At 43.0% G+C, this 21,867-nt stretch overlaps 2 protein-coding genes and 1 long non-coding RNA gene across 5 annotated transcripts in view; 1 reads left to right on the top strand and 2 right to left on the bottom strand.

The window, feature by feature from the left end:
- Window positions 1-468: 468 nt before the first annotated feature.
- Window positions 469-3,299, bottom strand: IFT70B (intraflagellar transport 70B). The gene has a single exon (XM_050969015.1). It carries the CDS (start codon window positions 3,055-3,057, stop codon window positions 1,054-1,056), a length of 2,004 nt encoding a protein of 667 aa, XP_050824972.1. The 5' UTR covers window positions 3,058-3,299; the 3' UTR covers window positions 469-1,053.
- A 28-nt stretch (window positions 3,300-3,327) lies between these two features.
- Window positions 3,328-21,707, top strand: LOC127058819 (uncharacterized). Of its 2 annotated transcripts, XR_007776465.1 has the most exons (3): window positions 3,328-3,560; window positions 5,856-6,011; window positions 20,565-21,707. It is a non-coding gene; the product is annotated as an uncharacterized LOC127058819 (long non-coding RNA). The 2 variants fall into 2 exon arrangements; XR_007776464.1 differs by lacking the exon at window positions 5,856-6,011.
- The window catches only part of PDE11A (phosphodiesterase 11A), a 218,185-nt gene continuing 210,422 nt past the window's right edge, over window positions 14,105-21,867 (bottom strand). For both annotated transcript variants that reach the window (XM_050969014.1, XM_050969012.1), the window contains one exon: window positions 14,105-15,804. In XM_050969014.1, the coding sequence (XP_050824971.1) occupies window positions 15,646-15,804 (159 nt within the window). In that variant the 3' untranslated portion in view covers window positions 14,105-15,645. The remainder of the gene's footprint in view (window positions 15,805-21,867) is intronic.

Raw genomic sequence — 21,867 nt, 5'->3', positions numbered from 1 at the left:
TGATGAGTTATTTCCACAGGTGCTACTTTGAACAAGCTAGTGAGGTAACCTCTACTGATGAAGGTATATGGGGAGGTAGTAGAAAAGAGGTGCTCCTAAGACCAACACATGAAGTTACATGCAATACATAAACACATTATACTAGAAGGGAGCAATGCTAGTAACATGGAGAACTAACTATAAAAGTAGGCCATAAGTATTAGGAATGAAGTGACCAGTGTCTGAACCAACTCCTATTTATCATGGCCCAATTTACATTAGAATATGCAGAAATTCCCATCCTGCCACTGTAATATAAGCCCCAAAACCAGGAACACATTCATCTTCAAGGCTAATTGAAGGAAGAGCAGCAGAGTAAACTTGGCTCCCATTTCTCTACTCTACTACATGTACCTCACTATGTCTCAGCTTCTGAGTTAGACCTGTAACTTTCCCAAGCACAAGGGTAAAAATAACAGAAAACTCTGCTCATTTTTGTAGCCTCATTTTTTATTATAGAAACTAAGTTTGTATTAGGAAATACAACCACTATAATATAAAATATATGAAAAGTGCAGTAGGAAAATCAAACAGAAAGAAAGCATTTCCCAAAAGAGGGAAATAACCATAAATTAAAGAAATGGCTTTATACCAGATTTCCATTAAAGTCTAGTCACAAAACTGATAGGAGAAGGAACAGAAATTATTTCAAAGTGTCAACATACAGATTATAAAAGCTAGTTAATGTAGCTTCATATTAATAAAACTATATACACAAAAGAACCTCCACAACATTTCTGTAATAAGGTTTGTGGTGGTAGTTATCTTACAAAAAACAAACCATAAAATATCACTGATGCATGAGGATATCGTTAGTCATTAAACATGTTAATTTTGTGTTAGCACACCATCTTCCATTAAATACAGCAAAACAGTAGAACAAATATATTGAAATATAATACATCAAAGAGAAAATTCACTACTTTGGATAGCCAGAGTCAACATCAACAAAAGTGAAAATAAAACAAAGAGAATTATAGTCCATCTCCATCTTGAATGGGAATGCCACAGCATTTACATATTCCACCCAATGACCTCATATATCAGTGCCCTCAATTGCCTGGCTTCATATGTAACTGTGTTCTTCCCACTGTGAATCCTCTCTTCTTCAAGTGGTTGCTCAATAACAGCGGGGATGTTCCTGCCATATAGTTCACACTGCTCTAGAAAATGCACACACTCTTGGATTACACTGTCACGCAGCATGATCATGTGCTTGGACATGTTCTCTAGCAAAGACAGGAAGCATCTTTTAGCATAATACCAAGTATCTGTGCCTAACTTTTTGTTATAAGGCTCCAAACTTTTAATTACTCTTGAGATGCCAAAGTCATAGTTTCCTTTGGCACAATAGAGCGTGCCGATCACTAGGTTAACGATGCAGAGATGGTAGATCTTTTTATCGGGGTCATCATAGGAGAGCTGCTCTTCTTCCTTCTCAATCTTCCTCATCAGCTCCTCTGCCTCTTCATTCTGACTGGTCATGATGTAGGAAACACAAAGGTTGGCCAGCACAATGGCACTGACTTGCAGGATGTTATCATAGTGCTTCTTGACAATGGGCTCATAGAAACCTATGGCCTCTTTGTATTTGTTCTCCTGCATGAAAAGCACATGAGCCACATTCAGCTTCCACACCTCGTGTTCATTGCAGAACTCCACTGACTTGCGAAAGATCTTCTCCACCATAGTGTAATTCTCCATGTCCCAATATATCTTGGCCTGGGCCATCAAGACGGGCACATATTTCTCCAGAGTCTCATCATATTCATTAACTGCCTTCTTGACAGCCTCATCATCCCGGTTTTGCCTAGCTTCCTGCACCTGCTTAGTGAGCTTTCTCAGCTGTTCCGTCATTGTTCCTGCCAGCTCATCTAGCTTGTGAAAGGCCTCCTCAGGTGCAGTTTGACATGTAATCATGGCATCCAGGAAGTTGTAAAGATAAGGTGAAAGCAGCTTGTAGGTCAGATGGGCATTCTCTGCCAACACATCAGCAGCCAGGTCATAGTATTGATGTTTACAGTACAGCAGCAGCAAGTTCCCAAAGGTCTCTGGTGGGCAGGGGTTCTGTTGCAGAAGGAACTGCAGTTTCTCAAACCCTTCAGTGGGCCGGCTATCCATGTTCATCAACGCTTGGTTGTGCAGGGTGACAGGGTCCAGCTCTTCTTCGGCTCTTGGGGGCATGTCTGTGAGTGCCTCCTGGGCTGCTTCCAAGTTGCGTAGCTGGTACTCAATGGCAGCTTTGAGATTGAAGGCCTCTACCAGGGCAGTGCGGTGCAGGAGCAACGTATTGCCCACGCTGCGGACGTCGATGCCCTCGGTGGTCATGCCTACACTGAGCTCAGGGTGCTGGTGGATGCCACGCTCAATGATATCAGAGATGTGTTTGAGGGCAGGTGCATATTGCTTGGCTGCATAGCAGCACAGCGCCATGTTGTATGATAGCTCAGGGCAGTAGCCCAGCACCTGCATGGCACCTGCAAATTTGCTGCAGGCCTCCTCGTGCCGTCCTTCCCGGTACAACAGGCAGCCTAGGTTGACCTCAGCATCTGGCAGCTCTGAGGGGTCTTCGGCGGCTCCAGGGCTGCTCTCGGCAGCAGAGGCCAGCACCTGCTCCACCAAGCTCTTGGCTGCGGAGAGGTCACCCTGCGCGTAGTGGGCAGCAGCCTGCAGGCGAAGGGCGCGTCCCTGGTAAGCGGGCACGTCGAGCAGGGGGCTGGCGACCCGCAGGGCCTCGGCGTAGAGCCCGGCCTTGTAGAGGGACTGGGCCTGGTAGAGCCGGTACTCGTCCAGCTCCGGGTGCAGCGCCCCCAGCTGCTCGTAGCACTCGGCCGCCGCCGCGAAGTCTTGCAGCTGGTAGTAGCAGTAGCCGAGCAGCGAGAGGCCGGCCCGGGAGCGGCAGCTACTCTGCAGCTCGCTGCCCAAGATCCCCACTGCCTCCGCGAACCGCCCGGCCCGGATCAGCCCATAAATGGCCGCTGTGAATTCCCCGTCTGCGATCGCAGCTGCCCCGGCCATCGCCGCGACTACCAGACCCAGCGCGTCCCCCTGCCACCGCTACCAAGGCAACTGCCCCGCCGGAAACGGAAGTACCTGCGACTGCCAGGCAGACGGCGTCTCCTCCCCCCCTCGCTGCCACGGCAACAGGCAAGGCGGAAGCGGAAATGCTGGAGCTTGGAACTACCGGGGTGGTGCTACCCTGCGCTAGACCTGTCACGCTGCTGTTCTGTCGGAGACGGAAATGACGTGTTCTCCCGGCTGGTGAGTGTGTCGCTTTACGTCCTCATTCAAATTGTTCTGTGAGCAAGGGCTGGGCCCGAGCAGAGAGACTGCGGGTTCTAGGGGGCAATGCTTCACGCCTACCTCCCCTGGCGGGCCGCAATGCATGCTGGGAATCGTAGTTTCTATGGGGGTCCGCGTAACTTGTAAGTTGGGGCGCTTGGCCCGTAGGCCAGACTCGGAGCGGGGCTGAACCTCAGCCCCACCACGTTAGTGGGGGTGAGGGGAACAACGTGCCGCAGGTAGGGGCTGGGCCTGTGCCTGGCTGACCGCCCTTCTCCCGCCTGCCCCACAGGATAGCCGGCACGCGGGGAGGGGGCGGAGGAGCTGCTGCCTGTCCTGACTCCAGCCTCTGGCCGGTAAACCCGCCGGTCCCGAGCGCCCGTCCCCGCGGGGCGGGGCGGGGCGGGGCGAGGCTCGCTTAGTAGCGATAATGCCTTAGTCTGGTGCTGGCTGGTACCTACTGTGGTAGCCAGGAAGCTGCCCACGGGCCACCTACAGCAGGGATCCCACCTGGGACTCTGAGCACTCGCACCGCAGGCCCTGCCGATTGGCTCCTGAGCTCACCTTCCTTCCTTCGGCCCGGAGAAGCAGGAGGCTGGTATTGTGCCCCAGGGCTGCCACTAGGGAGCAACACGCCACCACTTGTAATCCAGATCTTGGCGCGCTTTACTGACGGGGAGGGGTGTTGTCCCCATTTGATAGAAGGAGAGACGGGTACATAGAGATTAATGTCCTGACTTCCAGCAGTTTTGATTTCTGCAAGAGTGGCCAAATGTGACTCATGTAGGGTCATAGGGCAGGTTGATTGTGATCCAGGAATAAAACCCCCTGTTGACTCATTCCTAATGCTTTAGCTATGTTGCCTCTTATGGAAAAGTAGTAGTAAATTCCTCAACCAGACTTACATGATTTGACTGAACTATGACTTTTCAATGGAATAATAGTGTAATAATAGGCACAAATCTAGACTGTTAATTAACCTCTGAATTAAGAGACTGTCCTACCCAAAAGTATGTGGTTTTCTTGTGTTTCATAGCAGATGGTAACATCTTTATAAACTTTTATTTTCTGGCATCCTCAATTTAGTTTCATACAGTAGGCTAAATGAGGCACAGTGTGGAGAATACAGGGTTTATGCGCAACCATTTGCTTGCAGACATTGGTGTGTAAAAACAGAAGTTAACAGACTTAAGATTTTTAAAATTAAACTTGCCACACAATTAACCGCTATCACTTTTATGGTATTTTTTTTGGGAAAACCCCGCTATGTGAGCTATTTAGATACATAAATCTATCATGTTGGGTCTTATTTTGTGATATATCAAAGTTTTTGTTGGAAAAAAAATTCAACTATGGCCCTCTGCTATTATCAACAGTATATTTTTGCTACAGCATAGTTCTGAACATAGCCATTGATAGGTACAGGAAGAGTATCTGTCCAACGCTTTTGTATATTTTTTTAACATAAAACTGTTCCAGAGAACTGGCTACAGGCAGGGTAAAGAGAAGCACACATTTTACACTGACAGATGAAAGGCCCGGTCATTTTCAAATGAAATGAATACACAAATCACAGACTAAAATTGGCATGGACATCCAAGTACTGAATGCCCAACTTCATTCAGCCTTTGATATGCACTTAGGGAATAGAGAGAGGTGTTTTTTCTTTTTCTTTTTTTGTGGGGGAGGTCATGGGTCATCAATTCTGTAATCTTTTTGTAGAGCAGTCAATGTAGTGAAGTGCTGTAGAATGCCAAAGGATTACCCTTTCATGGTCTTTTGAAGTCTGCTCTAAGTGATAATATTTTTTAAATTACATTTCTAAGTAAGAAAGTATGATCTTGGTAAAGTTCAGGTTTCCAGCTCACACAACTGGTCGAATAAAAAAAAAAAAAAATCGAAGGACCCACCTATCAAATGCTGTTGGTAGTTTGACCAGTTTGCTCTTGTAAAATAGGCACAATTTATAGGGACTTTTACTTAGGAGTACTGAAAATTTTCCCAGGCTGACCTAAAGTAATCAGTTTAATTCACTGACCACACTTAATCCCTCTGTTTAATAAATCACTTAGCTGGAAATGTGGAACATCTTGATAAGAGAAATTTATGTACCTCAAACATTGAAGGTAGTTTTGTTTTAATAAAAATAAATTTTGTCTGCACAAATCATGAGCAAAAAGTTAATTATCTACGTAATAAGCCATATATTATTCACCATTTTCTGACATACTAAAAGTGTACAGTTAAGAAGATGATGAAAATATTAAGCTATATAATTATAGTGTTTCCTCCTAGGGAGCAAAAAGATGTGCTGAATCTAGTGTTAAGGCTATTTATTTGTAAATCAGTAAGTTTTAATAGTTGTATCAGCCAATAAAAATGCACTTTTCTTTAGAAAACAACTGAAGTATCAATGGAAAAGTTCATTTAAATCGATGATTTAAGTGAAAGCTTTCTTTCCACTTGGTGATTTAAATTGCCTTGATTTAAATCAGTCCACCCTGACTCTTCCCCTCACCTACTTCTTGAAAAAGCCAGGGGTTCTGCTACTTGAATGCACAGACTTCAGCAGAACCACATGATGCAAGGGGCATCTTCACAGATGGTCTTCACCTCTGCTCTGCTGCCTGATGCTGTTGCTGGCCTCGTTCTTCCAGCTCCTCAAGTTGTGGCTGCACCTAAATTAAAAGGTGAGCCTTGAGTGTTTTGCACATGGAATAAGAAGTGGTACAATCCAAAACAACGCAGCAGGGCAATCCCTGTGGGATTTTTTGGGGTGTGGAGAAGAGAGGAAGAAGCCAAGAAGCACTTGAACAGCTTTTTTTGCTCCCAGTGCTTTTTAGAGCCATGGAGCCCGCACAGATACAGAAAGGAGATGGGTCTGTTGAGGTAAGGCTGCTGCATGCAATTACTACAACTGTGAGCGTAGTTGTAGGAAAGTGTGTGAAAGTTCATCAAATGTTAAAATCACCTATAACAATAAATATTGATAGAAAAAGATACAAAAGGGAGATGGGAAGGCGGAATGAATTAATCCAAAGAAGTGGGTATGCTGATATCACCCAAGGATATTGGTAAGATCCTAACTGGTAAACAAATGAGAATAGAATCAGAAATTAATGGACCAAAATTGGTGTGTCAGAAATTCTACCTAATTGGTAGACAAAATAATCAGGGGTTGCCATTCCATTCATTAGTTCCTTGAGGTCCTTGAAAAAGAGATTTTGGAGCAAATATGGTAGGAATCGTAGGACTGGAAGACACCTCAAGTGGTCTTCTAGTCCAGTCCTACCATGAGTGCAAGGGACTAAGTATTATCTTGACCATCACTGAAATGTGTTTGTCCAGCCTGCTCTTTAGAGCCTCCAATGATGGAGATTCCACAACCTCCCTAGGTAGTTTATTACAATGCTTAACTACCTTGTTAGGAAGCTTTTCCTAATGTCCAACCTAAACCTCCCTCGCTGCAATTTAAGCCCCTTGCTTCTTGTCCTAATCTCAGAGGTTAACAAGAAATGTTTTTCTTCCTCCTCCTTGTAACAACTTGAAAATTGTTACAATGTCCCCCCCTTCAGTCCTCTCCTCTCCAGACTAAACAAATTCAAGTTTTTCAATCTTTCCTCATAAGTCTAGTTTTCTAGACCTTTAATCAGTTTTGTTGCTCTCCTCTGGACTTTCTCCACTTTGTCCACATCTTTCTTGAAATGTGGCTACCATAACTGGACACAGTACTCCAATTGAGTCTGTATCAGCACAGAGTAGAGCAGAAGAATTACTTATGTCTTGCTTACGACACTCCTAATGCATCCCAGAATATTTGCCTTTTTTTTTTTTTTTGGCAAGAGTATTACACTGTTGACTCATAGAACAGAAGGAGCAAATTTTACTATCATGGCTGCGCTGCCATCCCCACGGTCTCCTGAGACCCCAGGATCCACCATAACAATATTGTTTGGCCTTCATTGCTCTGATCCTGGAAGGTACCCTGATCAGACTGGGCCAGATAGAGGGAACTAATGACATTGCTACAGTGGCTTCAGCTAAGTCTAAAGTAAACAACACTTAGAATGTGAGACTTGGTTTCCTGACTCCCTCTCTTGTGTGTCTTTTTTCCTTTCCTGCCTTATTTCTTCTCTTTCCTATCTTTCTCCTTTTGCCTTCTGTTTAATAACAGTCTGGCTTAGCCGGCCAAGACTATGGCTTTTGCAATGTTGGGTTGAGGCTGCAACCAGTGAGGCAGATAAAAGCGGTGCCTTAATCAGTCTGTGGCTGGTACAAGTTGCTCAGGTCTTAGAGAAGCTGATAAAACCATTTGTTGGGCCCATGTTTCTCCAGCAGCAGGGCTCAAGTGAGAGTTGGCACCGAAGACAGAAGTTGTATCTTCTATCTTTGCTGTCATTTTCTGTCCCTTTTAATGTGTGTTTTGTCTTCACAGAAATGGGATCAGACTTCTCCAACAATTCCTTCAGACTGTCTCAGCTAACTTCTCTTTTCCCCAAAATGGGCACTTAATACAGTCTGAAAGACTAACAGACGTTTTGGAGCATGAGCTTTCGTGGGTGAATACCCACTTCTTCAGATGCATGTGGTAGAAATATCCAGGGGCAGGTATATATATGCTAGCAAGCAAGCTAGAGATAACGAGGTCAGTTCAATCAGGGAGGATGAGGCCCTGTTCTAGTAGTTGAGGTGTGAAAACCAAGAGAGGAGAAACTGGTTCTGTAGTTGGCAAGCCATTCACAGTCTTTGTTCAATCCTGAGCTGATGGTGTCAAATTTGCAGATGAACTGAAGCTCAGCAGTTTCTCTTTGAAGTCTGGTCCTGAAGTGTGTTTGCTGCAGGATGGCCACCTTAAGGTCTGCTATAGTGTGGCCAGGGAGGTTGAAGTGCTCTCCTACAGATTTTTGTATATTGCCATTCCTAATGTCTGATTTGTGTCCATTTATCCTTTTCCGTAGAGACTGTCCAGTTTGGCTCTGCTATGTACATCGGCCAAACTGGACAGTCTCTACGGAAAAGGATAAATGGACACAAATCAGACATTAGGAATGGCAATATACAAAAACCTGTAGGAGAGCACTTCAACCTCCCTGGCCACACTATAGCAGACCTTAAGGTGGCCATCCTGCAGCAAAAAAACTTCAGGACCAGACTTCAAAGAGAAACTGCTGAGCTTCACTTCATCTGCAAATTTGACACCATCAGCTCAGGATTGAACAAAGACTGTGAATGGCTTGCTGTCAGTAACCTAGTCCCAGATTTGGACCTTAGCGTCCAAAATATGGGGGTTAGCATGAAAAACCTCCAAGCTTAGTTACCAGCTTGGACCTGGTACTGCTGCCACCACCCAAAAAATTAGAGTGTTTTGGGGCACTCTGGTCCCCACAAAAACCTTCCCTGGGGACCCCAAGACCCAAATCCCTTGAGTCTCACAACAAAGGGAAATAACTCTTTTCCCTTCCCCCCTCCAGGTGCTCCTGGAGAGATACACAGAAGCAACCTCCGTGAATCTAAGCAGAGGGAGTCCACCCTCTCTAATTCCAGTCCTGGAACAAAAAGCACTTCCCTCTTCACCCAGAGGGAATGCAAAGTCAGGCTAGTAAATCTAACACACACAGATTTCCCTCTGACTTCTTCCTCCCACCAGTTCCCTGGTGAGTACAGACTCAATTTCCCTGAAGTTCCTCACTAAAGAAAAACTCCAACAGGTCTTAAAAGAAAGCTTTATATTAAAAAGAAAAAAATACATACAAATGGTCTCTCTGTATTAAGGTGACAAATACAGGGTCAATTGCTTAAAAGAAATATTGAATAAACAGCCTTATTCAAAAAGAATACAATTCAAAGCACTCCAGCAACTATAGACATGTAAATACAAAAGAACATAAAAATCCCCTATCTGATGTTTGGTACTTACAACTGAGAAACAGAAGATTAGAAAGCAGGAAATAGAAAAATCCTTCTCTAGCTGAGAGAGATTCAGGCAGAAGACAAAGAACCCAGACACAAACTTCCTTCCACCCAGAGTTGAAAAAAATCCTGTTTCCTGATTGGTCCTCTGGTCAGGTGCTTCAGGTTACTTTTTTTTCAGGTGAAAGAGACATTAACCCTTAGCTATCTGTTTATGACACTTGCCAACTACAGAACCAGTTTCTCCTCTCTTGGTTTTCACACCTCAACTACTAGAACAGGGCCTCATCCTCCCTGATTGAACTGACCTCGTTATCTCTAGCTTGCTTGCTAGCATATATATACCTGCCCCTGGATATTTCCACCACATGCATCTGAAGAAGTGGATATTCACCCACGAAAGCTCATGCTCCAAAACGTCTGTTAGTCTATAAGGTGCCTCAGGATTCTTTGCTGCTTTTACAGATCCAGACTAACACGGCTACCCTTCTGATACAGTCTGAAAGAGTGTCAAATGGGTTTTTCCCCAGATAAAGACTCTCTGCAGCTAAAGGGATTAAGAGAGATTGTTGAAAGCTTTACTTAATATTTCAAATGCTTTAACTCTTTCCTCCTTTTTCTGTATCTTGAATAAAAGGTTAAAGATTTCTAGTGGTTGTTACAATAAGAGTGAGCCAGCATAACATGGCGCAAAACCCTAAATGTTTAATGTTGTAACAATAAATCAGGGTTTTATTAATATCTTGTCCCTTTTGGGGCCTGAGACATACACTTTTCAACACAACAGAGCCCATAAATAGCAGGGCCTCAGATAAAGCAAGATATGTGTCATACAAGAATTTGATGGTAATTTCCAAAGCCCTTATTGAGCAAAATAAACATATTTTTAGAACTTTTTTGACAGTCATTCAGTTAAAAGACATGGGTTATAGAAATGGCTAAGTAGATGTACCATTTCTTCTGGATAATGGCACATCATACCAAGAATTGCAAACGAAAGACCCTTACTACTGTGAGTAATCCTTCCACCCATAAACAGTCCCATTGAAGTAAGGGGCCGGATTCTGCATTTGGTCATAACAGTGTAAATTTGGTGCAACTCAATGAAATTAAGGATTGCTCCCATGAATAAGGTCTGCAGGTTTGTGTTTCAAAAAATGAAATTTTAACCCCTCAAAGATGTTTTTAGTGCTTCTATTCTTTGTGTGTGAATGAGTAATTAGTAGATGAGGCCCTGATTAATTAGACAGGCCTCACTGAAAAGGAATGAAATTACAGGATAGCATTAAAGAGATTTATTAATTAATAGACAAATAAAACCAATTTATCCATTTCAAAAACATGCTTTTTTAAAAAGTTGAATCGGAATTCTTTGACAAAAAAAAGCAAAACAATGAGGGAAATGGAATTACAATAGGAAGCAGAAAGGAAACTCAGTCCCAAATTATGCATTTTTACAGTACATAGGCTCCATTTACTGTAGAAAAAATACATTTTATGTCTGTTCATGTGTATAATATCTCACACAAACACACACAGACTGATAGATTGTTTACAACAGTATTTCCGATAGAGTTGAAAGATGCAATGTCCAACATGTTTAGTTTAGCTCATAAACTAAAAATTAAATCCAAAAGGTTTGTAATCCAAAACAGAAGGAAAAGGTAACAGGTAGTATATAGAACGCATCCCAGAATTGTCAAATCAATAGGACATCACTGGTGATAACTTCTGGACCCTTTTATTTTAGCTAATTTACATCTCGTTCTGTTCATTGTTTGGTAGAACCAATCCAGATAATTTTAATATGTTCTTTGAGCAAGGCCAGTATCATTTTCTTACTTTCCATTTCCTGATACTTGGAGCACTGAAAGTGCCTTCTGTTAATTTTGTTCTAACAGATGTTTTATGTAATCATGAAACCTTAAAGCTATTCCTAAAATGTTAATAAATACACAAAATATCTAGATATACCTAGAAATTCCTTAATTTTACTAAAGGCCAACTAAAACATTTGGTATGTATACTGAAACTTTCTTATTTATATTAGCATGAACTAGTGAACTGTCTAAATCCTGCTAATTATTTTTTATATCAGGCACTGCTAGCTGCAGTTTTCAAAAGTGTTTTGTGAATACTTGTATTGGCTTTGTTGATAATTAGGCATGTTCATAAACATGCAGTGCACTCGAAGTAGGTTAAGAAGGTCATCAGGCCAGAAAATGCAGCTGCTTTTCCAGTGATAATGAATACCTGAGCTAAAATGGAATATACTCATCTATAGTATAATTTATCATTTCTTTATTTGATGGGCACAAATCGTACTAATCAACACATTCAAATTTTGTAAATAACCGTGGGCCAGGGGCCAGAGCCCAGATCCTGCTAAATACTAAGCACCTCCTGGGAAGAATTAAGCATCCCACAGCTCCCACTGACTTTAACATGAATTAAGGGTGTTCAGCACCTTGTTCTTATGAGCCACAAATACTTTACAGGCAAATCATAGTCTTTCCTCTGGCAAAATTGCCATTGAAGATGGGGACAAATGACTGAGAACTCTCACTGCCTGGAGTGGATACTGAACTGTGTGTGGGTGTCTCCACAGGAAGGCTGGGGAATGGGCTGAGCAAGGCTATAGTAGCCTAAGTTTCCTGTAAGCTGCATGGCCGTGCAGCAGCCTATTTAGCACCGCTCAGGCACTCAGGGAACCTACCGTGGTCAGGGGAGAGGCGCCCCTCTCCTGGCCCCAACCTAGCCCGGCCCCTAAGCTGCCGGGTGAGGGGCAGCCTGAACCCTGCCGCGGCCAGGATGCCCTGGCCCCAACTCAGCCCTAGACCTGCCGCAGCTGGGGGAGGGTGCTCAAGCCCCGCCAGGGGAAGGACCAGCCTGAACCCAGGCCTGGCTGGGACCTGCTGTGGCCGGGGGAGGGATGGCCTGAACCCAGCCCTGGCCCAGATCTGCTGGGGGAGGGGTGTCCATCTCCCAGCCCCTGCCCAGACATGCAGCAGCCAGGGGAAGGGTGCATATCGCACAGCCACAGCCCCGGAGGTACCATGGTGGGAAGAGGTGCCCCCCCCCTCCAGCCCAGGTGCTGCTGCGGGGAGAGAGAGCTGGGGGGAGTCCTCTTTCCCTGCCATAGCCCCGGAGCACCCTCCTGCACCCCAAACCTCTCATCCCCAGCCCAACCCCCACCTGGAGCCCTCACCCTCCCACACACCCCCACCCTCTGCCACAGCCCTGAGCCGACTCCAAACCCCTCGGCCGCACTCCCACCACGTGAATTTTGTTATGTGCACCAATATGACGGTGATGTGTCAACATCACCTACATATTGCTGTACTTAACAAAATTCATTCCCCAAGTGTGGGAAAAAATGGAACACTGATAGTAGCCCCCCTTTCTGGGTACCAATCGATCATCCTCTGCCCCACCTGTGTCCTGCTAACCCCCTGTTGAGCCCCATAGATTCTGTGTGTCATCATGAACAGTTAAGGGATATACACTCCCTACAAGCCTTCCCTTCCCCCATCTGCTCCTCCCACTTTTGCAGTGGAACCCAGCTGGGTCTCTGCACCAGTGAAGGGCAGGGAACTGAGCCAGGACTGCGGGATTTGGCCCTTATTCTACACTTTTCAGTGATCTCTCTTGCAATTTTTTCCTAGAATAAGCTTACAAAACAGATTAAGTTCAGGCAAAGTTTCAGGTTTCTCTAGAAAAGCTGTTTTTGCACCAACCAACAAACACCGAAACCTTTATAAATGAAGCTGACGCACAGTGAAAAAGGTCCCTGACACCATCTCAAGTTTGAGAACCAGTACTGTATGTTTTTTTTGTACAGAATCTTCCTTTTCTGAAAAAAATGCAAATGTGTTGCCAGGATTTCGAGCTAAAAGTGTGAAAATTTTAGTGATAATATTTTTTTTTTCCCCAAGACTTTTTAGTATTTCAATCTTAAAAACACTAGTGGTCAAATTCTGTTCTCACTTCCACCAGTTAAGTACAACCTTACTGCTTTCAACAGAACTGCATTAATGTGTTTGAAAGCAGAATTTGATGAGGATCTTGTTACTTTTTCATTTGCTTTCTTGTTGTGGAGGAATAGAACCATTGCATTAGTCAGCAGTTTCTGAATTTTGACCCACAATAGAAAAGATACCAGAAGACAGGAGAAATAGATGGAGGCAATTACAAATAGCCATTTGATTGATGGTTGACATTGTTAAGGCCTTAACTGTATGTCAGGTTGCAGCAGTGTTGAATTCCCATCACTGCCAGTGGGTGTTGCTATGGGCAACAGTGCACTGAAGCCAATAAAAAGGAAAGGAAATGAGAAAACTGAAGCTTGGAGGAAGCTATAGGATATGTATTTTAAATTATGGTACACTTGCCAATATGCAGTATCAAAATTCAGGAAAGCTATGTATAGCTGCCAGCAGTACCAAGTCAGTCATGGTCTCTGCTTTTCCCATAAAGCGAATATTAAATAAGTTTTATACAGGTTTGAAGCAGACTATCGTAGCGTTTTCATTACTGGGAAGGAGTGAGGAGGTGGAGAGATAACAGAAACAAGTTCATACAGGGCAGGCATTCATCTCTGTATAGCATAGTTCCCCTCCCCCCCCATTTCTCTTTGGTAGCAAACGTGATATGGTTCAGTGGTTTAGATAACTAGATTTTCTTTCAGTGGTTCTGGAATCTTCAGGCATTCTAATGTCTACACAAATTATAAATAGTACAAAGCATTTTAATAAATGGACATCTTTTTTAAAATTGTCATTTAGACAGTGATGGTCAGACTTTCAAAAGTGCTCAGTGCCCACCTGATTTAGGTGCCCAGGTAGGAGAGGATGGATGGTACTTGGCTCTTTTTTGAAAATATTGTCCTGTGCGTAATTCTGATTTCAGTTATACCAATGAAAATCCAGAGTATCTCCACTGAAGTTGGGGGAGTTATTCTGGTTTGACACCAGGGTAATCTGGCTTTAATTTCTTATGCTGTTTTTACCTAGTGGTAGCCATTCCTAGTTTCAAAATGACATTGTCATGAGCTCCAATAACTGATGACCACAGTAACACTTTTTTTCCAGAATGGGGCAGTTTCATGCTTAAGAAGCCCTAAAGGTGGGAAGCATTCTATCATGCATCCTCTTGTATTCAGGTGCTTGGAATAGAGCAAGCAGTCTCAGATTACACGGCTGTTTTGCCAAGGACCTCTGCACTAACTGGAAGAGGCCAACTTTCTTGTGCTAGTGTGGTCACTGAGAACTAGACATGTTTGAATTCTTGATCTATCACAATTGATTAAAAGGTTGTGTACAACTGTTTATCAGATATGTGACCGTGGATTTGCTTTCTGCTAGCTGTAATAGGGTAAAAGAGATGGTCAGAGAAATAAGAGGTAGTCAGTATCCAGTGTGATGGTACACTCTTCCCCCCCGCCATTTCTTATGTGTAACAGTCACAATATTCACCTCTGTTGGAAATTATATCAGAAAGACACATCCATAGTAAATTCTTCAATGCAGATTCTCTAGTACAAGGCAATACATTTCCTTTTTATCCTATTTTCATTAAAGGCCATTAGCCCTTTCCTTGTGGGGGGGAGGCGGGATGGACAGTGCAGCTTAAAAAATGAATGCTTTTAAAATAGTATTTCTAAAAAAATGGACTCAAATTGCCATGCAATAATTTTTGCCTTTATACAAATTTCCACCTGCAGAGTAATTCACTGCATTGTTAATATGAATATCTTAGGGGAGCTGGGACAGGTTGGTATTTTTAAAGATAATAAAGTTTGTTTTTAAATGTAGCGAAGACAGGCAATTCTAAAGGCCCTGATCAATCACTAAGAAGCTTTGTTGTAAAAAAAAAAAAATACTTCTGTAGAATACAAAGCAGGCTTTTCAGAACACTCAAGCATAAAAGAGGAAGGAAGAATGAGAGAAACATTACAAAAGCAGGCATAGTTGGTTCGTAACAAATACTGAAAATAATGCAAAACGACTAAGTAATTACACACTATTCTGTTTTCCTGCAGCTCCTTGCATGTGCATTGATAAATGTGCATTCCAAGTCTGCTCTGTATTATTAGTTTTATTAAGCTGTAAGTTCTTGTATTTCAGTCTATAGCGTGTGTGTGTGTGTGTGTTTTGGTTTTTATTACAGCAGCAGTTGAAATGTGGTGGAAGATACAGCACAAGCAGCTCCATGTGACTCCAGATATCAGCATCATCTTATTACAGGCCTTCTTTTCTGACCAACTGAACTCCTACATAAAAGCCATGGCCAGCAAAATTATATCCAATCAATTAATCATGTCTGTGGAAGCATTTTTTAAAAAATGATGTGACTAAACTTACAACTCTACCTTTCAGACATCTGTCGTTGTAACAGCAGCTGACGTTCGCAGGCTTAATGTATATCTTTAAGAGACAAAGTAAAGCTGGAAGATGAGGAGGAGGGTACTGTTTGGGAGAGAAGTGTTTTCTGGTGCAGCTCCTCCCATTTACCCCTGTTTACTGCCACAGAGTCCAACATGGGCTTCAGTTTCACATTCACCTTCACTAGAGACTGGAGAAAGATTAAAAAAGAAGAGGAAAAAAAATATTGACTATTTCTGATTCTCTGAGCCAACATACAGTGAACGATTGGATAAAGGGAACCTGTTGGCTGCACTAGTATTGACAGCCCCGAACATTAAAAAATCATAAGTTTGGCTTAAAAATCAAGACATTTTAAACAATACATTTTAGGTTCTTTTTATTTGTCTTCTGGGTTTGAGCTTTCAAGGTGTAGTCAGGTTCCATTTTCAAACTTCTCTCCACAGTTATGAGGGCTAGAAACTTAGGATGACATCCTCACCCCTACTCCAGCCTCTTTACGTTGCTCCTTTACCCAGTACAAAGGCTTGAAAAGCCCTGTATGCAGACAAGGGAGCTGTTTTCCAGTGTAGGCACTGGGGCAGACAGCCTGTCATCCAGCCTGTCAGACATTTTAATCCAGCGCTCAAGCTCCCAGAGTGGAATCCGGGGCTTGCCCCGCTCCAGCTGGGGAGCCGGGTTGGGAGCTAGCCCTACTCTATGTGGCTCCCAGAAGCAGCAGCATAACCCCCTTCCGGCTCCTACGCAGAGGGACAGCCAGGGGGCTCTGCATGTTCCCCTGCCCCAAGTGCCCCCCCTCCCCACAGCTCCCATTGGCTGGGAACCATGGCCAATGGGAGCTGCAGGGGAAGTACCTGTGGACAGGGCAGCGCGCAGAGTCACCTGGCTGTGCCTTCGCATAGGAGCCGGGGCGTGGGGGGCATGTTGCTGCTTCTGGGAGCTGCTTGAGGTAAGCGCCACCAGGAGCCTGCACCCCTGATCCCCCTCCTGCCCTCCAAACCCCTCAGTCCCAGCCCAGAGCACCCTCCTATACCCCAAACTCCTCATCCTCAGCCCCAGCCAGAGCCCTCATCCCCTTTGCGCCCAACACCCTGCCCCAGCCTGGAGCCCCCTTCTGCACTCTGAACTCATTTCTGGCCCCACCCCAGAGCCCGCACCCCCAGCCGGAGCTCTGACCCTCTCCAACCCCCAATTTTGTGACCATTCATGGCCTGCCGTACAATTTCTGAATCTAGATGTGGCCCGCAGGCCAAAAAGTTTGCGTTCCTCTGGGCTAGAGACATGCCCTTAGAGGCTCAGCATAGAATCTCACCCTGACTTTTTGTTTGAAATGAAAGCCAAGAGTCTCACATAATCACATGTCCCCAGCTGTTGGGGCTCTAAGTTAAATACCAGATGTCATGAGAGACAGTAATATCATGCAAGTTGGCAACACAAATAGTTTAATCTTCATTTACTGCTGTGAGTCATGCCACTGATATCGCTGGGGCTACTCAGAAGGATAAGGGGTTGCAGGATCAGTCCCTGGGTCGCTGGTATCTATGAACAGGAGGCCTATTAGTTAAATGTCAAGATGCACAAAGTTGAAAAGAGTTCATGGGTTTCACATGAATGAACCTCTGATTCCCTTGATGATGGGGGAGCTTAGATTGCAGGTTATGTGAGTATGCAACCCATCACAGTCAGCCACTGTCAGTGCCCGCATGTGCTTTCCAAGGCTGGAGCTGCATCACTGCCCAGCTGAGTTTAGAAGTTCATATAACACTCACATAAGCGGCACATAGTCAAATAAAGAATGTGTATAGCAATTTGAATAAAGCACAGAAATAGGTTCTTTTTCTAGTCTCACTGAAGCCAACAGCCTTACACAGGGCTTGACCTGAAGTCAATGGGAATTTTTCCATTGACTTGAGTGGATTTTGGATCAGGCCCCAAATGACATAGCCATGGTAGACCTTCATAGGAAGATTACTAGAGAGGTATATTTTCCTTTTAACCGAAAACCTTTACTTTGGAATTATGTTTGTATGCTTGAGAAGTCACCATTTGTACCCTGGCTCTGACACTATTTCCAAAGAGAGAGCCCTAGAGAAGAATGGGCAAAGCAGAATGCCTGCTATGGAGATTCCAGGCAGCAATGGGCAAAGCAGTATGCCTCCTAAGTCTGAAGTGTATGGAGTCCTGCGTTGGTCAGATGTGCTAGATTTCAGAGTAATCACTCTTTGTGCAGCCCGTTTCATTAACAATATGAGGCCTCTACTAGCAAGCTGAATAGGCTGCTTTCTGTGATGGAATGTAAAGGGCATGTCTGCAGTGTGAAGCAAAAGGTGGAGGAATGGGGAGAGAAGGGAGAATGAAAGATCAGACAACAAATATTAATTTTATAGACTTGCAGAATGTTTAAAAATAGAGGTGTGAGTAGGAATGGATTTTTTGCTGTTATTCCTGTCATTTAAACCAAATCACCAAGATGTTCACCTGCAATCAGCTTAAATGGTCCCAGGAGCCCAGAAGATTATTTAGAATTGTGGGTTAATATGGGTACCCTGCAAGCCATGGGGACTTGGTTAGCTTCTGAAGTTAAGTCTTGGTAGCTTTTAACTGAGTTCCTGCATGATAATTAAAGTCCAATGGCCTGATTTCAAGATGTGTTGAGCACTTGCAATGTCAGTTGATTCAGTAGGAAATGCAAGTGATCAGCATTTCTGAAAATCAGACCATAAGTAACTAATTGATTTGTCTAGGCATGGAGTAAATTTACTGTGAAGTGCTTCAGCTATGCAGTTGCCATGGAGTAAGGTATGAAGCCCGGTGGAATGGGTTAGAGACAGGGTTTAAAGTGGTCTCCCAATAAGATCCAGAGATGTTCTTGCCTGACAGTGGCATTTCATTACTTTGTAACAACATTTTAGGACTTAGCTTGTTTAAATGAACAATGTTTCTATTGGTGGCAACTAGCCCATCTCTGAGCTCTATGGTTTTAGCCCTTTATTTCAGAGCACTATGTATTTTTGCAAACCTATGTGATACAGCCCAATATAAACTTTAATATCTGTGGTAGAAACTCACTGCTGGTGTGGACAGCCAACCCCCTCCAGAATTCAGAGGCAATTAGACATACAGGCCCTGATGGGAGTTCACCAGGAACTTCCTATGCAAAGCAGTCATCTTGTTATGGCGATGGCAATGGTTGTACAGATGTACATCAACAGACAGGGCTAGAGCTAGCAGAAATGTCTTGAATTTTTGATGAAAAAGGATGCACATTTTTGATAAAATATTTGTTTTAAAAATCACCACTTTTGAACTGTTGTGAGGCAGAAGTATAGCGTTCTGCACTCAGACCTTCCTGACCCCATGACCCGAAAGCACAGAATGATCTACACGTTGCCCATGCCGTAGATATTTACACTGATAATGTAAATCTGCCTACAGTAAATTTAAAGGAGACTGGGAACTAGGGCACACGTGGCACTGCCTCATAGTGGTTCTTCAGTTCCTGGCAGACTCTGTACTGGCCTGCTGTTGTGCAAGGTCTGTTGCTCCTGGTCAGAATAACACTTCTAAGCCAGCATGTCAGCTCTGAATGCCTGTAGCTTGTACAGTATGGGTGATAAGGGGGTCCTAGTACCAAGGCAAGTCTGTTCTTTGCTTTCTGTGGCCCTAGTCCAGTCCATTTCCCACCCTGCCGCACAGTCAATATCATTATCTGTAGCAAACCAAAGATAGTGCAGTGGTGGCTTCATACTGGTTGATGAAGGTGGAGTTGCTGGTATTATACATAGCCAAGATATTCTGCTGCCACAAGTACTGTGCAGTACCTCTGCTTGGAGTTTCCACTGTCCCCATGGGTATGTTAACATGGACCAAGCTAAGCCTAAAGGATGAAATCCTGCTCCTAGCTCCTAAAAGGGAAAACAGTATTGGCCCTAGCTGTATTAAAAATGGATCCAACCATACTTTTTGAATCACAAGTTAATCAACATATTTTGTGAGCTGTGAACATCTTTTTGATTCCCTATGTGGATATATAGATTGTTTGTAAATTTTGATTTAAGTGTATATTAACAAGGCTAGTAACTCAGGGATTTACAGACTAAATAACAAGGATGAGGACACTTTTTTAGGATACTTCATATACTCCTTAACGTTAGGTAAGGATATTAAAATTGGGTAAAATAAATTAAAAGAAATATTTCACAAAGAATAAACCAGATCTTTGATTTTTAGTCTTATTACATCACAGGCAATTAATTCTGTTAAATAGTTACAGAATATGGAGTGTAATCTTAAAAACCATTAGCTTGTGTTACACATTTATCAAGCTACCCTTCGTTAGAAATGCTCCACAGTGCTGATTTTGCACAGAGTATCTAAAATGTCTTTATTCAGACATCAGCTTGATGTTTAAAACACTGCTTCTGTATTGTATAGTTTGGCTTTGAGACCTCCTTATTTTGATCTACTCCTAATTAAACCTACTACTATAATTCCAGTGGAAATTAGCTTTTCTTTTATTTTTTCCAGTAACCAAAGCATTTCACTAGCATTTTTCTGATACAAACTACACAAACTGGATTTTATTTGTGCCTGAGATGTAATTAAAAACTCATTTGATTACTATATTTCTGGCCCTGTTTTACTTATTAAATTCCCCTAATCACTTTTCTTTTATGAAGCTTCTGGGAAATTATCTCAAAAGCGACACATTTCTCTTCTCCCTGGCAGGTTCTTGAACATTTACTGCATTACATTCATAGCACTTGTCCATGATCTGAATTAATTCACCAATTCATTCTTCAAGCTATTTAAGTTTATTTGGCTCTAGCCCAATCAGGGTTATACACCTCTGGCTCTGTGTTCTACAATTTACTTTCCATTTTACTGAATGAAAATCCCTTGAAGTACTGTTTCTTCATGCAACGCTCTTCTTTCATTTATTCCTCATAGGAACTGCCATGCCAGTGATCCAGTTAATTTGGTGTCCATGTTCATAAAATCCAGACTGTTTTCAGGAGCCATGCTACAGAAGATGGACAACAGTTTGCACAGCTTCCAGAAGCCTCTTTATGGAGCTGTGTGAGAACTTTGCTTTGTTTATGCTTTTGTTTTGTTTCAGCTTCTGTTGTCAGATCCAGTTTTAAAACTCCAAAAGAGTTAAGTGCACCAAAAGAGGAGGCTGCAATTGTAGAAAAAGACTGCACTCTCCCCATGATGGGTAGCCCACAGGGACAAGCACAGCCCCCAAAGTCCTGGCTGGGAAGGTGTGTGGCTAGGGCAGCTAGAAGATGCACTTAATCATTGTGTTCCTTCGAGACTTCTGCCAGTGAAGTTTTCTGGAGCCTACCAATATAATTTATAGCTGCTATCTCCAATGAAACTTCCAAAGGAGGGCAGTGCAGAAAACAGTGCCTGCCCTCCCATGAATCCACCTGGATGTAGAGACCCCCAGTGGTGCAGGAGCAAACTAAAGAGGGGTGATCTGGCATACAAAATATATTCAACATCCTCTGAATTGAACAGTTATTAAAGTTTCCTTCTGGTGATAGCAAAACATTCTGTACACTATGAAAAATAATGCTCCAATATCTGTTTCTAATAAAGTTATGGCTGGATGGATTCATAAAACAAACTTCTTTTTATTGATAAAAATGACCCATATGCTATAATAAAGAAAAAGTATATTATACATATAAGTGCTTTGTAGCAAAGTGTACTCTGATCAGAGTCAAAATTGTTCTTGTTGTCAAAGGGAAGAAATGTGACTGAGAGATTGGAAATCTATTGAAATAGCTCAATTGATGTGTTGCTACAGTTTTTAGGCAAACTGCTAGTCCATCTGTTAATAACAACTTAATAAAACCAAGGAATCAGTATATTCCTTTTTCCATGACAAGATGACTTACTGTTTCATAAATACCAATGTAATGTTTTATTTGGTTCTGCAATCCCTGGTTTTGCTCTTGATCCCACATATTTTAACAGTTTGGGCAAAATATGAGATGACTTTATCCCTTTCCTTTCAACATTTGTTTTGAGGTGTGATCAATGCCTTCTGCCTTGCCGTTAAATAGATTTTGAAAAACTCGTTAATCCATATCAGTGTCATATCCTTATTTAGATCTTTACATTTATCCTCAGCTGGGGAATTCTGCAGGTAACTGTGATTCTTTTGTGTTCAGTGCTTAAAAGTGTTTCATCCATCATCATTTCTAGTCCTTTTCTGATACAATATAGTTTGTTCTTTGTCTTT

This window comes from Gopherus flavomarginatus, chromosome 10, assembly GCF_025201925.1.
Source record: "Gopherus flavomarginatus isolate rGopFla2 chromosome 10, rGopFla2.mat.asm, whole genome shotgun sequence".
Taxonomy (NCBI): Eukaryota; Metazoa; Chordata; order Testudines; family Testudinidae; genus Gopherus; species Gopherus flavomarginatus.
Note: the sequence above shows the minus strand (reverse complement) of the source record. Positions and strands in the feature narration are given on the sequence as shown.